Below are 16,322 nucleotides of genomic sequence, written 5' to 3'. Positions count from 1 at the left end.
TATGGGCGTTTATTGAGAATTGTAAAGAACTTATTACAAAAGAAATAGCACAGAATTAAATGCAGGTATCATGCATTTATCATGCAGTGGGATTATGCTTAGTGTTGAAATTGAATTAAAGAGCAATTCAGTATAGATTTTTAACTCAAGCTGCAAAGTTGCAGGGATTATCCAAGTGAGCAGCAAAACAGCTGCTGCTGCAGTTAACTCTGCCCTTCTCTCTCAATCACTGTTCCCTATTACGATCACTGTGGGAATCTCTTAAAGCTTTTCCTGTTCTTTGAAAGAAAAATGGTCTTAGATTAAATGGCAGGAAGTGTCTGAGTCCTTTTTGCATCGATAAAAAGCACCAACTTCACTGGCTGTTTACTATGAGAGCTAGCTAGTTCCTCTCTGACCCCATTGTGCCCTGCAGACCACTGTGAGAGGAAGGCAACTGCTGAAAGCCAAGTTTTAGCATTTTTTACTATCTATTTTTACATGGTGTTTTTTGCACAAAGAATAACAGCCTAAATTCCCCCTAATTTCAAAATCAGGTTTAATTAAACCCAACCAAAATTCTTTGAATGAACTGAAGACAGACTGAATCATTACTTATAATGCAAATTTGTCATGAGGCAGATAGATTATCTTTGTTAACTGTTACAAGTATTGTACAGAAAACAAAAGGACTTTGATTTATATGGTATATTTTTACACTGAAAAATTACACACAGAAGTCATTTTTTACTGGAAGCAGATAAAATAGGGTCAAAAGGATAAAGCCTTCCCCAGATAGTAGGTTTTTCACTCTTTGAAGGCTACCTCCAGATTTAAGACGTGATATTAGTAAACGTAATTGAATTATATGTAACAAGACAAAAATCATGTTATATTTTTCTTTCTTCCTTTAGACAAAGAGAGCTTGATCACAGACAGTGGAAAGCTTTATGCTCTTGATGTTCTATTGACAAGGCTAAAATCTCAAGGACACAGAGTCCTTATCTACTCTCAGATGACACGGATGATTGACTTATTGGAGGTAGGAATATCACCTTTACAGTGGGAATGTTAGACTTCATGGCTCAGGAAAAGAATAGTGCTTTATGAGCAGAGTTATCTTATTGCTGGAACAGAATTAGTAGCAGTAGCTATTACAGTGGGATTAATAGTATAGGTAGGTAGCCCTCAAGTTACTACCATTCATTTAGTGACTGTTCAAAGTTATAACTGTAAAAAGTGACTTACCACCGTTTTTCACACTTATAACTGTGGCAGCCCTCCTGCAGTCATGTGATCAAAATTCGATATTTGGGAACTGACTCATATTTATGACGGTTGCAATGGTCCAGGATCAAGTGATCACCTTTTGCGATCTTCTAACAAGAAAAGTCAATGGGGAAGCCAGATTCACTTAACAACTATGTTACTAACTTCACTCCTGCAGTGATTCACTTAACAATTGTAGCAACAAAGGTTGCAAAATGAGGCAAAATTCATTTAACAAGTGCCTCACTTAGCAACAGAAATTTTGGGCTCAGTTATAGTCATAAATTGACCTGTAACCGTAACTATGTTTCATATATTCAATCCTGGCTATTTTCTTTTTATTAAAGAGCCAATGGATTATGTTCTAAATGAATTGCTTTGATGAACATTCAGGTATTTATCTTTGAGTTGAATATTTGGGTAGTGTACAGATTTTTATTGTCTTTGTCATTCCCAGTGGATCAGAGGATGACTCAGTGTTTTAGTTGCCTCAGTAAACAATTTTTCCCCACTCAAATGGATTTCATTATTTTATAAAATTAGTGTTTCTGATGTCACAGTGACCGCTTCCACTCAGCAGGCTTAGTGAAAAGATGTTCAAGTGATTTTAATAGAAACATTCTATTAATATTTTATCGGTCTCTCTTTTTTCTACGGTTTTGGCAAAAGTTCTTGAAGCAGCGTAATTACTATTTTGTTGTTAACATCCTGAATACTTAACATTTTAAATAGTTCAATAGCCTAAGTGTTTATTGGTCCAGATATTGCAGAAGAGCTAAGATGCTACATTAAGCCTTAATTAGCCTCATCCCTTCTCTTTATTCCATGGCCATATTCAGCTCATTTAAGATAAATTCCCTGGTATATGTCTTTTCCTCAGAGAAAGTTTAACATATTTTGTGATAGGTGATAAAAACTTTTGGAATCTGTAAAATTAAATATTGTCATGCAGTGCCTACCTTCTACAACACTATTCCCAAGGAGAGCCATCTGGCCTCTTCCCCAATTCTATTTAAAATTAAAATATGGTTTCTCCACCAGATTGTGGTTTAGGGTATATGTGAGCTGCTTATCTCATTCTGCATGTAAATTGGAATGTCCCCCCTTCCCCCCCCCCATTCTGGAGCCCCTTAATTCTTCAATTTGTTATATTGGTTCTTTCTGTTTTTAATGTTGTATGTTGTCCAGAGTCTTTATGTAATCAGGCATCCCTATAAGTTTTATAAACATATATTTTCTAGGTGGTATATCTCGGGTCCTCCAGTAACCAAATCTTGTATAGGCATACCTTTACCTTTACAAGAAGATGACTAGTTTTTATTCGAGTATTAAAACTAGTATTCGAGTATTAGGAAAAGAGCACACCAAGAGTACCCTGTTGTGCTCCTTGGTAATGGTAGCATTAAAAAGCAGCTTCAATTGGCAGAAATTTGGTTTGACTGTTTCAGTGAAATCCTGTATACTATCCAGTATTCTGTTTTATTTGTAGGCAAAGTTAATTATTAAAATGGATAATTTTAAAGCAAATCCACTTTTATAAATAGAAAAATATTTTCAACCCAAAACCCAATGTGGTTTGACTTTAAATAAGAATTTGTTTTTATTTTGGGTTTCTGGTTTTGGTGTAGGTAACTTAAAAAAGATTAGCATTTCATAACCTTGACCTTAAAAAATGTTTTAAAATTTACCCTAAACACCATTAATACGGGTTTTGTCATTGAAGGGTTTTTTAAATCAATAGAACATGTTCATCTTCTATGATCTTTCATTTAACGTGCATAAAATACAAAATAAAAATTATTGTGTTCTTGGCAGTCAGGTTTCATTTTGCACATTTTTAAAATAAGTCTTACTTCCCAGCACAAATACTCATAATATTTCATGCAACTCCGTTCTCTAGGAACGACTATAAGTGCTACAAATTTCAAATGGACTGGAGCTTCTTGTTTTTTGTTGTTTAGGAATATATGGTTTATAGGAAGCATACATACATGCGGCTAGATGGCTCCTCGAAAATTTCAGAAAGAAGAGATATGGTAGCTGACTTTCAGAACAGGTATGTTCCCCCCCCCCTCATATTAAATATAGTAATGATGTGTTGACAAGTGCTTACCTAACTCCCAAGGAAGAAGCTTCCACCCACTACATAAAATCCTTGTGTTGAGACTTTTCTATTTTGCTGAATGGGCCAAAGCTCATTGTTCTATTTCATTAACATATAAAGGGCTTCTCTCATTCTCCACTTTTATTACATTATCAATCATTCTAACAGCAAACATAAATATTGTGACTATTGAGAGCCTCTAAGAAGGAAGAGAGGAATGTCAGTATATTATCAAATATATGATTTGCAGAACTACAACTTTTTTATAAAAAAAAAAAAGTCATGCAGCCAAGATCCAGACAACAATCCAGTGAGGGTAGTTGCATAACCACTATAATAGTGACACGAGGAACATTTGAACTTAGTGCTACTGTAAATTTGAAATGCCCCATTTCAAGATTCAAGATTGTTGTTTTTAGCTTGCCACAAAAAGTTGATGACAATAATTTGGGTAGTACATCTATCGCCCCTGCCCCATTTTTGTTACTGTTAAAATAAGAAAAATACATGTGTTTTGTTCTGGCTTAGCATATCTACAATATTTTGTGCCTTGAATTTTCCACCAGAACCACAAATAATGTAGAAACACAGGAGCCAGCATTTCAGACTTTCCACTCTGTTGATACCACTGCAATGTCACATTTAAAAGCCCCCCCCCCAAATATTTCATAATGGGAATTCAAGGTAGAAAGCAATTAATGAAAGATACTACAATAGTTATTGTATTAGGATGTGCTTTCAATCTAAAATTTGACAGAAAATCACAGGAGTTAAACCTATTATTTTAAACTGTTACTTGAGATGGGAGCGAATGTTTACTTGGAATAAATGCTTCTGCATTAAATGGAGCTTACTCCCTTTTATATGTATTTAGAACTCTAGCCTACACTGTTTTATTAGAAGAATATATATAATATTTGGTTTCCTGACTGTCATGATGTAACGCTTGTGCAGTAAAATGATTATTACAGCTTTGTTTCTTTTCTATTTCTTTAGGAATGATATTTTTGTATTCTTACTAAGCACGAGAGCTGGTGGTTTAGGCATTAATCTTACAGCTGCTGACACAGTAAGTAAACAGATTTGATAATTTTGTATAATTGCACTCAGTTGACATTAAAGTAGGAAATCCCATTAATTAAGGGTGCAGACCTAGATTTTTACCAGATAAGAGCTGGAATTCATCTCATTAGTGTAGTAGCATATTATTTCCACTATAAGTTTATGTGAATTATAGTATCAAATTACACCAATACCAAAAATGGGAATTTTAATATGAAAAGCACTGCCACACAGAGGATGTCTATGCATTCAGTTTACACAGTTCTCAGTAGTAACACTTCTTTCTCCAGCATTTCTATTATATGATTACAAGTTACATTAAGGCAAAGTAAGATATATATTTTTTTGCTTGTGATGAACAAGCTGGAACAACATTTCAACATTTTCTTCCAGAATCTGAAGAATCAATAACAAAATAACAAATAATAACAAAATGTTTAATGTCTAAGAAACAGAATAACTCCCTTTCTCCTGTTAATTTTACTGTTCCAACTAACCTCACCTTCTTCAAGGTGAAGAGATATGGTAAGTAATGTTCTGGTGATCTTTCGCTCCAGTAAGTGATCACCAAATATCATATAGCCATTTCTTCTATTCTCCATGTTTTTGAACTGATAGAAATTCTTTACTGACAACAATCACAGATCTGCCTTGATTTTTTTTTCTGAAGTGATAAATGTGTCATAGTAGAAAAAATCAAATATGTGCAGCAATTTGCATCTTCCATGTATTAATTTTAAAACAATGAAGTTTCATCCTGAAAACTCACTAAATAGACCAGTCTCCCTGTGAATAATTTGAAACATAATCCCTGTAGGGAATGGTATGATTGAGTTAATTTTGTATATGTAACTTGTTTAAAAAATGTCCTGACAGGTCATTTTCTACGATAGTGACTGGAATCCAACAGTGGATCAACAGGCTATGGATCGAGCTCACAGGTTGGGTCAGACAAAACAAGTCACTGTGTATCGACTGATTTGCAAAGGCACTATTGAGGAGCGCATCTTGCAAAGGGCTAAAGAAAAAAGTGAGGTAAGAGACCAGAATATTAATTATATACAGTATGAGATAGCTGGGAAGCAGAAATGTTGCTATTGAGATGGAAAGCATTTGTTCCTGGTGAGAGGAACTTATGTCTGATGGAAAATCACAGTATGAAGAAAAATATATTCATTTATTTAAAAGTTCAGACTTACACAAATTGTTGTGTAGAAACCTATTTGACAAAATCTTGTGGCTTTTACTTAGAGTTAGTAGAGCCGTTGCTCTACCAGTAGAGCAGGGGTGTCCAAACTTGAGAACTTTTAAGACTTGTGGACTTCAACTCCCAGAATTCCCCAGCCAGCCATGCTGGCTGGGGAATTCTGGGAGTTGAAGTCCACAAGTCTTAAAGTACTCAAGATTGGACACCCCTGCAGTAGAGGGTTTTCTCTATAAAGTAGCAGATAACTGCAAATTATAAGATCTTAGGCTTAGGACCATGTAGCCATTTTCTTCTTTCCACAAGCTGTTCTTCCCATAATGGTCAATTCCCCCCAGAGAGATCTACTCCTTCTGCTTGCTCAGTTGTAGATTTTATTAGGTTTCCTAGGCTCTTCATGGCAGCTTCGCTTTTACAGAGTGTCTTGCTCAGCTGGTGATAAAGGGAATCATCCTAATTTGTTACCAGCTCATGTTGCATCTCCTATATATATAACTCTTTCATGTTGTTGGTGAAGAAGCCTCTCATTTATGCTGTTAAAGCTAACATTACTTATAGATTCCAAGCAGCAAGTGTGAGGCAGTATTATTGTCTAGCAGGTCTCTTCATCGGAGATTGCAGCAAGCAATCTGTGGGTGGCATGGTGTTACCAAGAGGCCTTTCTATAGAGATTGTGAAATAATTGTGCAGAGTGGAGATGCCAGCAGAAGCCATGTGGCACAAGCAGAATAACTCTCTCTGTTACCATAAATGAGTGAGTCACTGAAGATGGCCAGTACTATGAGATTTGTAACAACACTGATCCAACAAGATCTGCTGTGACTAAACAAGAAGGAGAAGCAATATGGGTAATTTGCATAATGAACGGCAATTGCCTGGACAAATTCATGCAGCTGTCTTGGGGAGAGTTTTGACACTACCTTCTTCCTAGGTCTGAGAAAGTCACTGACCCAGTTATACAGCTGATTTAGTACCTAAGGCAGCATTAGTACTTACACTCTCCCAGTTTCTGGCTCTTAACTACACCATACTAGTTCTCTTGCATAAGATATTTTAAGTCTTAAACAATATATATTAAACATGTGCAAAAACAGCTCTGTCATTTTGCATATATGCAAAAATATTTGCATTTATATGTAAAGTAACAAACAGGCAAGTCCAGAACCAAAGAAACACAAAAAAGGTGTGTTCTCCAATAATGACCAATTGTTTCTCTTTTACTTATATTTATTAACATATCTCTGTTAGAAAAGTTGATTTGACATACATATATTACATTTTAAGATTGAATTCCAATTTTGACACTGATCAATTTGAAACATGTTTGATTTTAGCAAGGCGGTTGCATTGTAGCCTTCAGATTATTCCAGATTTACCTCAGTCTGATGTTTGTCAGTTGTATTGAACTAAAGCCTTTCAACTATAGCCTTTAGGCTATTGAACTATAGCCTATAGCAGTGATGGCGAACCTATGGCACGCGTGCCACAGATGGCACGCAGAGCCATTTGTCAGGGCACGCGAGGCGCTGCCCTGTCAGCTGGCCAGCGCGCATGGGCCAGCTAAATTTACCTTTTTAAAAGCCATTTTTCGCCCTTTATAGGAGCCTGGGGTGGGCGAAAAGAGCCTCCCCCGCCCTCCCAGAGGGCCTCCGGAGGCTTCAGGGACCGTCCGGAGGCTTCCCTGAAGCCTTCGGAACGCTTAAAACAACCCTCCGAGCAAACAGGAAGTGACTTCCGTTTTGCTCGGAGGGTGGTTTTAAGCGCTTTGAAGGCGTCAGGGACCGTCTGGAGGCTTCCCTGATGCCTTCGGAGCGCTTAAAACGACCCTCTGAGCAAACCAGAAGTCACTTCCGGTTTGCTCGGAGGATTCTTTTGAGCGCTCTGAAGGCTTCAGGGAAGCCTCCGGACGGTCCCTGAAGCCTGCGGAGGGCCTCTGGGGGGGCGGGGGAGGCTCTTTTCGCCCACCCCAGGCTCCTTTAAAGCCTCTGGAGCCTGGGAAGGGCGAAAAAGCATGTAAAAATGGGGGGGTCGCGCGTTGTGCGCGCATGCGCACTGAGGGGGTCACGCATTGCATTATGGGTGTGGCACGCCCGCACACGACCCCTCTGCGCTCCCCCCACTTGTGGCACGCGAGCCAAAAAAGGTTTGCCATCGCTGGCCTATAGTTTCCTTCAGCCAGAACAACCAATGGATGTGCTGATGGGAAATGGTGATAGTTAAAATCCAATGTGTACAACGAATAGGTTGTTCAGAACATCAAAGTCCCATTCTTTTTGTGTTGTACACTCATTTTCCTTTAAAGTAATGAGTAGGAGATATTACCAATTACCAGAATATTTTCTTTCTTCCTGTTTATAGGGTTTGTCACAGTGGTCTCACAATTGTTACTGACTTCTCAATGCTCTGCCTCCTCTTATTTTTATTTGAACCTGAATTTAGTCATAGATGTTTATATGCATATTCGAATATGTGCTAGACTGGTTTGGCTCATATAATCAAGCTGCAATTGATTTTAGTACAGAAAAAGTTTTTAAAAGTTTAAACATTGATAATCATAATAGTAATAATATTTATTTCAAATGTGTTTGTTTGTTTGTATCTTGCTTTTATTATTTTTACAAATAACTCAAGGTGATGAACATATCCAACCCCCCTCCTTCTTCCTATTTTACCCACAACAACAACAACAACAACCTTGTGAGGTGGGTTGGGTTAAAAGAAAGTGATTGGCCCAAAGGAGAACCAGTCTAGTCTAGAATACATTTTGAGAGATGCTTTGTTATGTTGTGGTCTCTAAAAATGCTGTCTCCAATATTAATACTCTGGAGTTTTGCTTTTTTTTTTTTAGATTCAAAGGATGGTGATTTCAGGTGGCAATTTCAAACCAGACACCTTGAAACCAAAGGAAGTTGTTAGTCTACTTCTGGATGATGAGGAACTTGAAAAAAAATGTATGCTAAATCCTCTTTCCTACTAACAAAAATTGACATTTTTTTTCTTTTAAAACATTTAAAAATAGAAAAATTAGCAGTTTATCAATTAGAATAAAACCAAGAATATAGTAGCAAGAAAAAGGCTGACACTGTAATTCCATTCTATCATTTGCATATTAGTAAATGTTTATACGAGAGGCATTGTGCATCTCATAAAAAGGCTAATTAAAACATTTTTCTTGGAGGAAGGGACGAGCTACATTTGAAAGGGATGTAGTTAAAGGACTAGGATAAATAATTGCAGAACTAAGACACAACTGCTTTGTAAACTGATACTTTACAATTCTATTTGCATCTGTGCTGTTCATGAGCTTTTCCTATATTTCTTAACACAGTGCGTCAACGTCAGGAGGAGAAACGGCAACAGGAAGAAACAAATCGTGTCAAAGAGCGTAAACGTAAAAGGGAAAAGTATGCTGAAAAGGTATTTTGAATATTCCTTCTCCATTGCTTATATTTATATTATAGCATTAAATGTTACTTTTTGTCTTCAGAAGTTTATATTGTCTGTTCCATTCAGGTTCGTTTTTTGCTTGTGCTTAATTGCCAGTAACTCAGCCGGAATATATTTTGAGGTAAAATCACCAAGGGTTGGAAATCACCAAGGGTTTTTAAAACATTGTCTGTCATGTATTGCACATGCACTCAAGATTTGTAAATCCCTTCATAGAAAGGGATGAGAGTCTGGTCATTATAATTTGATTAACGCTGCAATCTAAGGACGGCAAGAGAGAGTTTGAGGGAAGAATTTTCAGTAAGATCAATTTTGCTGTTTGAATGGAATTTTTCTTAAAGCTTGCCAACTTTAGAGTTAACTTAAGATTTTTACATTGGCAAATAAATATCTTATTATAAAAGTGCAACTATTTTCATGCAAATAATTTTATTAAAATATTGTCAGATATGTGATTTGATTGTAATAGTAAATTATATCATAATATAATCAAATATAAGATATGGGACTGGCAAAATCCTTGCTTCACAGTTCTAATTGGGATCAGAATTTCCATCCCTAAGTGATGCAATCATTATGCAAAAAATAATGTGGCTGCACCGCTTAGCAGTGGTAATTTTGATAGTTACAGTTGTAGTTGTTAGGCCAAGACCTCATGCTTCTCCTGCTCTTCGTTGCTCGCTTTGCTTCGACTCACCTGACCATGGGGCTGCTGTGACAGCCATAACCTTGAAGACCAGGCATAAATACCATTTGTTCAGCACTATTGTAATGTTGGACAGTCGCTGAACAAATGGTTGCTAAGTGAGAACTATCTGTACTTATCAAAGGCAAATAATCATGATACATGTTTTTTCATACTTAGAGGTTATATCGCTGCTAGGGATAAAGTTTGAGGACTGTTTTTTTCATGGACTATTGGTAAATTTTCTAGTAGTACCTCATCCCAGCATAGGATGTGGGAGATGGTGGATTATTTGATCTGATTTACCAGGACTCCTAAATTAATATGGAAGTCACAGACCAGGCAATATTGTTTTTATCCTACTGCTTTGTGTTGTGTTGGTGAACTGGCATATTGTTAGTTTAATTTCTAAGGCTTTGGTATATTTTCAAGCCTCATAATTTCTTTTTGTAATTTAATTGCAGAAAAAGAAAGAAGATGAGTTAGATGGGAGAAAAAGGAAAGAAGGCATCAATCTTGTGGTTCCGTTTGTTCCATCTGCAGATAATTCAAATCTTTCAGCTGATGGTGATGAGTCTTTTGTTAGTGTGGAGTCTGCCATGCCCAGCCCTTTCAGTGAGGTAAGGATCTCTTTAGGAAACGTTTGGCCATTTCATAAATAAATTTATTATAATTTATAAATAAATACATTTATAAATGTATTAGAAAATACACATGTTTGACATCTAAGTACAATAAACATTTATGCGATCAGTTTAGGAACAAACAGAAAATAAGAAACGAAAGCAAAGGTAAACGAGAGTAATAGAACAGGTGATGGGAAGCAAGCCCACTAGCTTGTCTTCTGATGAATGCATATTGTGTGGTTGACATAGATCACTGTGGTGAGCCCCCTCATCCCATGAGAATCATTGTGAAAGAACTATCATATCTGTGGTGGAGCAGTGGTTAGAATGCATTATTCCAGACTAACTCTTGCCCACAGCCTAGAGTTGGATCCTGATGGGCTCAAGGTTCATTCAGCCTTCCATCCTTCCAAGGTTGACAAAATGAGGACTCAGATTGTTGGAGGCAATATGCTGACTTTATAAACCACTTAGAGGGGACTATAAAGCAATATGAAGTGGAATATAAGTCTAAGCGCTATTGCTGTGGCCTCTTGGCATTCCAGAAGTGAATTTGTTTTTTTTCCCCATTTATAAAGCTACCCATGTCAAATATACTGATTTCAGAAACAGAGCATACAGAATTAACTTACAAAAATAGCTAATCTGTATTCTTTGAAAGTAGGAGGTAAAGTTCATTGAGAAGAAAACACAACTAGTGGCTAAGGAAAGCTAAACAAGGCTAAAACATTGGTGCTCAGAGGGATGTGTTTGGCATAGAGGCATTATTGCCAGTTGTAGCAAGAAACATTTGAGTCATGTGTTGTCAAAAAGCATGTTTCATTTACTGGTAGAATTTAAACTAACATACAAGATTTTGTTTGTATATGATTTAGATTTCCATCAACAGTGAGTTGCACATGGGTTCCATCCCCCCCGATGAGAGCAGCAATGACATGCTTGTGATTGTAGATGATCCAGCATCTTCTGCACCTCAGTCAAGAGCTACTAACTCCCCAGCTTCCATCACTGGCTCTGTCTCTGACAACATGAATGGTTAGTTTTTATCTGTAACCTTGGGCTAGGAATACATACCGGGAATTCTATAGATTGCATACTTACTATGAGATTTGCAAAACATTAGACAAGAGGCAATCCAGAAAAGAATGTCCTATTCAGATATGTTGGGTCAGTAAAATTGTATGTCCTGACCAATTCTCTATATGCTTGAGATGTTTACTTTTAAGTTAAATTCAGAAATCGATATAAGCATCTACAGTGACTTACAAGTGGGAGCTGTGATTGGTTAATTCCTCAACATGGCAAAGACATTATTGGTGCCTTCTACTAGATCACTCTTTTTCTTCAACCTCCATGCCCTAGAAACTAATGAGAAGAAGAAGAATGTCCTAGCAGAGCATATATGAGTGAATATATTGTTTTTGAGATACCATTTTATCTACTTATTATGGGCTATTCCTTGAAGAACATCTAATGTTTTAGATGGCGGGGGTGTTAAAAAAACTTCTTCCTGTCCTATTTCTCATGTTGTGTATGATTTTATACACCTCAAATCATATGCACAGCCAACTTTTCATCTAAGCTGAAGTGCCCAACCATAGTAGCCTTTTCTCACCACAGGAAGAAGTGTCACAAAACATTTCCTTAACTAAGAATGTTGTATATCTGCTAACAAGCTGGTTTGGAGAATGACATATCTTTAATAAATTATACATTGTTTATCCATAAAAGAAGATCTAATTATGCTCGTTAGAGACTGTTCTAATACAGTGCTAGAAGTTTACAAATTTTCTTTCTTTCTTTCTTTTGTTAAGGCATTTCAGTGCAAGATTTGCCTCTCACAGGAAGAGGTCATTCGGGTAGAAGTCGAGGTCGGCCCAAAGGTACAAACAGTGGATCCAAAAGCACAACAAAAAGTCGGAGCCGAAAATCAACTGCAGGAAGTGCAGCTGCCATGGCGGGGGCTAAAGCTGGAGCAGCTGCTGCCTCAGCTGCAGCCTATGCAGCCTATGGGTACAACGTGTCTAAAGGTAGGCTCTGCACTTGGGGAATTATCAGAGGAGACCCAATTCATGTCTTCCTGAAGGAATCCCTAATATCCATATAAAATTCATATTTGATTCCAGAAAAAAAGTGCAATCCATATCATTGTTTTTATTACCGTATTTTTTTTAATTGGAAAGCACCCCCGTTGTGGAATCACCTTGCACTAATAACGTTTTCTGTCACCGAAGTAGATGATGGTTGAACAGACAACATTTGTAGTGGTTTTTTTTTAAATTGCATTAAAATGAATGGGCTCAGATGCCCCATTCTTAACTATTCTTAAATCTGCTTGGGTTTGTTAAAACGTTAGAAGTTGCCTTTCTTTTCCCTGGAAGTCATAGTCAATTATCATGCCTGCAGGTTTAGTACTGTGTTCGCTTAAAGCAGGGGTGTCAAACTTGCAGCTCGTGGGCCAGATGTGTCATGCACTGGCCATGCCACCCCCTTTTTAGCAAAGGGGTAAACAGTCGCAATATGTCATGTGACAATGTGTCATCATGTGTTTGACACTCCTGACTTAAACAATTATGTTTCAGATTTAATCTGTTGAGGAAGTATTTATTATTAACTACTACTACTTTGTGGTGCTCTTTTTCGCCCCCGGCTAGGTATGCCTTCAGGTAGCCCTCTCCAGACTCCACTTATACGACCTGCTGGACTTTCAGATTTTGGATTATCAAGCGCCTCTTCCTCCTTGAACAAAGGAAACAGTGTTTGTGGATCCTCTAAGAACTTAAGCTTAGCCAGTTCCTTGGCACCAGAAACCCCTATTCGAAAACAATATAAAGGAGCCCATATTTCAGGTGGACGGTAGTAATTTTGAATCCCTGGAACCTATACGTGTTCATATTGGCTTTCAAAGTAGCCCACGCCTACCAGCAAAAGGGTATATAGATGATGCCTTGTTTTCATCCCATGTGGGTGTGAAGATTACTGCACTACTTGTCAAGAGGTGTTTTATGTGCACTTTCATGCATAGTCCAGATTTACTACCCGTTGCAGAATTGTGAGGAAGAGGGTCTGAGACACAGGGATGCTTGGGCTTAACTTTTCCATTGAGGATTTTTTTTTTTGGTAGCATCCTACAAATCATGCAGGGAAAGAATCCAACTTCCATATGGGACTGGCTGCAAGATCTCCCCCTTCATTCCTACTTATACCAGCACCCTCTGCCCTCATCTTTCAGGTTTCATGGAATTCAGCTTGGTTTTAAAATAAAGAGATCAGCATATAAACTTTGGAGGTGCTCTGTAGATTCAGAGGAACCTTCTGCTCTGCGTCTTTTGGAAGAAGCCGTGGAGAAATAATTGGATGGTTCTAATGTGATGAATAGTGAGATACCGTAAAGAATAGAATTCAGGTAAAAGGAGAGTTTTGCACTGTGTCCTAAAAAGGATCTTTTGTCAATATCATGCATCTGGATTACTAGACCACTGTTTTATTAGTCAGCCCAACAGTAAAACAGGTTAGAGCTCTTTGTTAATGGCATTTCCAGCTCTGTAATCATAGAGTGGGGGGAAAAAACTTTAAGGCCATCATATGCAGGAGTCAGATTCATCAACATCTTTTAATCTCCCTCACTCCCCAAATGTGTTTATATGAGTTTAACGGTTTTTAAATGGAATGACAATTTGTGAATGACTCAAAACAAGAATAAATTTGAGAAAGAGAGAGAGAGAATATCACTATTTCTCCTCTCATTGTGCCATAGAAGAGCTTTTGGATGATGATTTTAGGTACCACTGTTCACTGTATTACACAAGATGAAGATGAGCAATGCTGTTTTCTTTCCATTCTGGTCCTAGTTAAAGTGAAACGTCATTCATTCCGATTCATTATGTGTGCATGCGCACACAGCTGGTTCTTATTTGTCAGCATTGTCCACATCCTTCAGTAGGGTTGGATTGTTCCACTGTGGTGATCTGGCACTGTATGAACGCTCTGTAAAACTAGTGAACTTGTGAGAGATTAATGGTGCCATTTGTGCAACCCTGCTATGGTACACCATTCTGAATGCACAAGAGCCCTCTGCTTTAGCATGATATGTATACGGTCCTCATTGCACTGAGATGAAGGGGGTGGGTGGGCGAGGCAGCTCTCTTGCCTTCATATTGACAGTAAGTGGTTGTTGTTTTTTTCTGGGCATTTCACCTTTCAAAGGGAGAACCAGGTTACGAGGTGAAGATCTTAGCTAAGTCAGCAAAGGATTTTTCAGTCTCACGCACCTTGCCTGGCATCCCTCAGTGTAGAGCAAGTGCTTCCTGTTGACTTTGCTTCTGATTTGCACACCTGAAAATAGCAGAAATGAGTTCAGTTAGATTGATTTAAGAAGAAAAATTGGAGGGATTAATTGGGTGGGGAGGGATATTTAAGTTAAATCATGAAGATTTTACCCCGCCACCCTCAGATTCACATGTGTATATACAGTGTTTAGAGGGAATCAGAAAAAAATGCCAAGCCTTTTTTTTTTCCTCTTTGAATGTGCTGTCTATTTTTATAACTGAACTTGTATATATGTATAAAAAGAGACACATCTTTCTTTTACTAACTGGAGAAAAGAATCTTAAATAAAATGGAACAAGATAATTTTATGTAAATTCTGCTTCTGTGGTTTATTTGTTTCCGAGGGGGAAATGATCCAGCGATGGATATAAGAGGATATCTGTTACTTGACTGCTGCTCTTTTATATGTACCTAAGATACTATGTGTGAACTGCCTCAAATACTTTGCAGGTTATAAATGTAGCCATGTTCTCTGTAAATGTTTTTTTTTTTTTGTTACTTACTATCTGCCTTTTATATATTTACATAAATGACCATATGCAGAAGAATATTTTGGCTAAATATAAGAGGCCATAGACTATTTATTACTGTTGGGGGAAATGGAGTGACCTGTGGCTCCGGGCCTATTGGTGACTTTCTTCTCTGCTCATCTTGGGTCGATTCTATTCAGTATGAGGGTTGCCCTATTATGAAGCTTTAAGAGGCTTATAGTGGTTAAGAGAAGTGCAAGAAATACTTGTGTTCATTGTCAGATCTTTTAATGTGATTGTGTGCATTCTCTTTGCAAAGGTGTTCTCATAAAATCCAATTTAAAGCATTTCTGAAAAATTGCTCTCAGATCTCTGTTGAAACACATCCAGCTAAGAGGAGTCCCCCCCCCCCTTTCTTGGTAATTAATTCCACTATTTTATTGTTTTTGGTCTTAATATTTCTAATTAATATTCAACAATGACACCCCTTCAAATACCCCCTTGAAGAGTGCTATCTTTTTCTCAAAGCTAACCATTTGTCTTATTATTTTATCATTTCAAAATACAGCATAAATTTTAAAAGAATATCAGAAACTCCCAAAGAAAATACAGCCAATACATTAATAATACATATTAGAAAAACAGCAATTTTATTCTTGGCTATACAAAATAATTTTGGTCAATATCTTCATTATAACAACATATATATGAGCCATGTGGCCTTGGCTTTGTCCCAATCTTGACAGAGTTTCATGACACATCTTAAGAAGTGAAGAAATAATTTTATTGGTAATAATCCTGACTGAAGAGTAAGAGTGCAGCTTTTAAGTCCAGTGAATAAAGAAATACATGTTTAACAAAAACTTGCTCCAGATGTTTTTGCTCTACCCTGCCTTTTCTACATCCAATGCCAGTTGGAGATTTTTTTAAAACATATGCCCATAATACCATTTAGTGGTTTAATATTACCCAATGTTTGATGCATTTTATAAAGCCAGATTGCACAAAACAAACATTGAAGATGATGATGTTTGTAATCTACAAACCCAAGGCTGTTCTCAGAATTTCTGAACCAGTGTGTAACAAAACAGGCAATAACTTACACGTTCAGCAGCATCTTTATTAGATTTCAACATTACTATTATAT

General features: G+C 37.2%; 1 protein-coding gene across 1 annotated transcript in view; it reads left to right on the top strand.

Moving 5' to 3' along the window:
* The window catches only part of INO80 (INO80 complex ATPase subunit), a 55,970-nt gene extending 40,951 nt beyond the window's left edge, over window positions 1-15,019 (top strand). Inside the window, exons 27-36 of the mRNA XM_081934165.1 lie at window positions 894-1,021; window positions 3,210-3,304; window positions 4,349-4,421; window positions 5,291-5,449; window positions 8,467-8,569; window positions 8,947-9,035; window positions 10,215-10,370; window positions 11,252-11,411; window positions 12,191-12,406; window positions 13,031-15,019. Coding sequence (XP_081790291.1) covers window positions 894-1,021; window positions 3,210-3,304; window positions 4,349-4,421; window positions 5,291-5,449; window positions 8,467-8,569; window positions 8,947-9,035; window positions 10,215-10,370; window positions 11,252-11,411; window positions 12,191-12,406; window positions 13,031-13,236 — 1,385 coding nt within the window. The 3' untranslated portion in view covers window positions 13,237-15,019. The remainder of the gene's footprint in view (window positions 1-893; window positions 1,022-3,209; window positions 3,305-4,348; window positions 4,422-5,290; window positions 5,450-8,466; window positions 8,570-8,946; window positions 9,036-10,214; window positions 10,371-11,251; window positions 11,412-12,190; window positions 12,407-13,030) is intronic.
* Window positions 15,020-16,322: the final 1,303 nt, after the last annotated feature.

The sequence above is a fragment of the Natrix helvetica genome (assembly GCF_964273705.1).
Source record: "Natrix helvetica genome assembly, chromosome: 1".
Lineage (NCBI taxonomy): Eukaryota > Metazoa > Chordata > Lepidosauria > Squamata > Natricidae > Natrix > Natrix helvetica.
The sequence above is the reverse complement of the archived record's forward strand: the minus strand, read 5'-3'. Positions and strand labels throughout refer to the sequence as shown.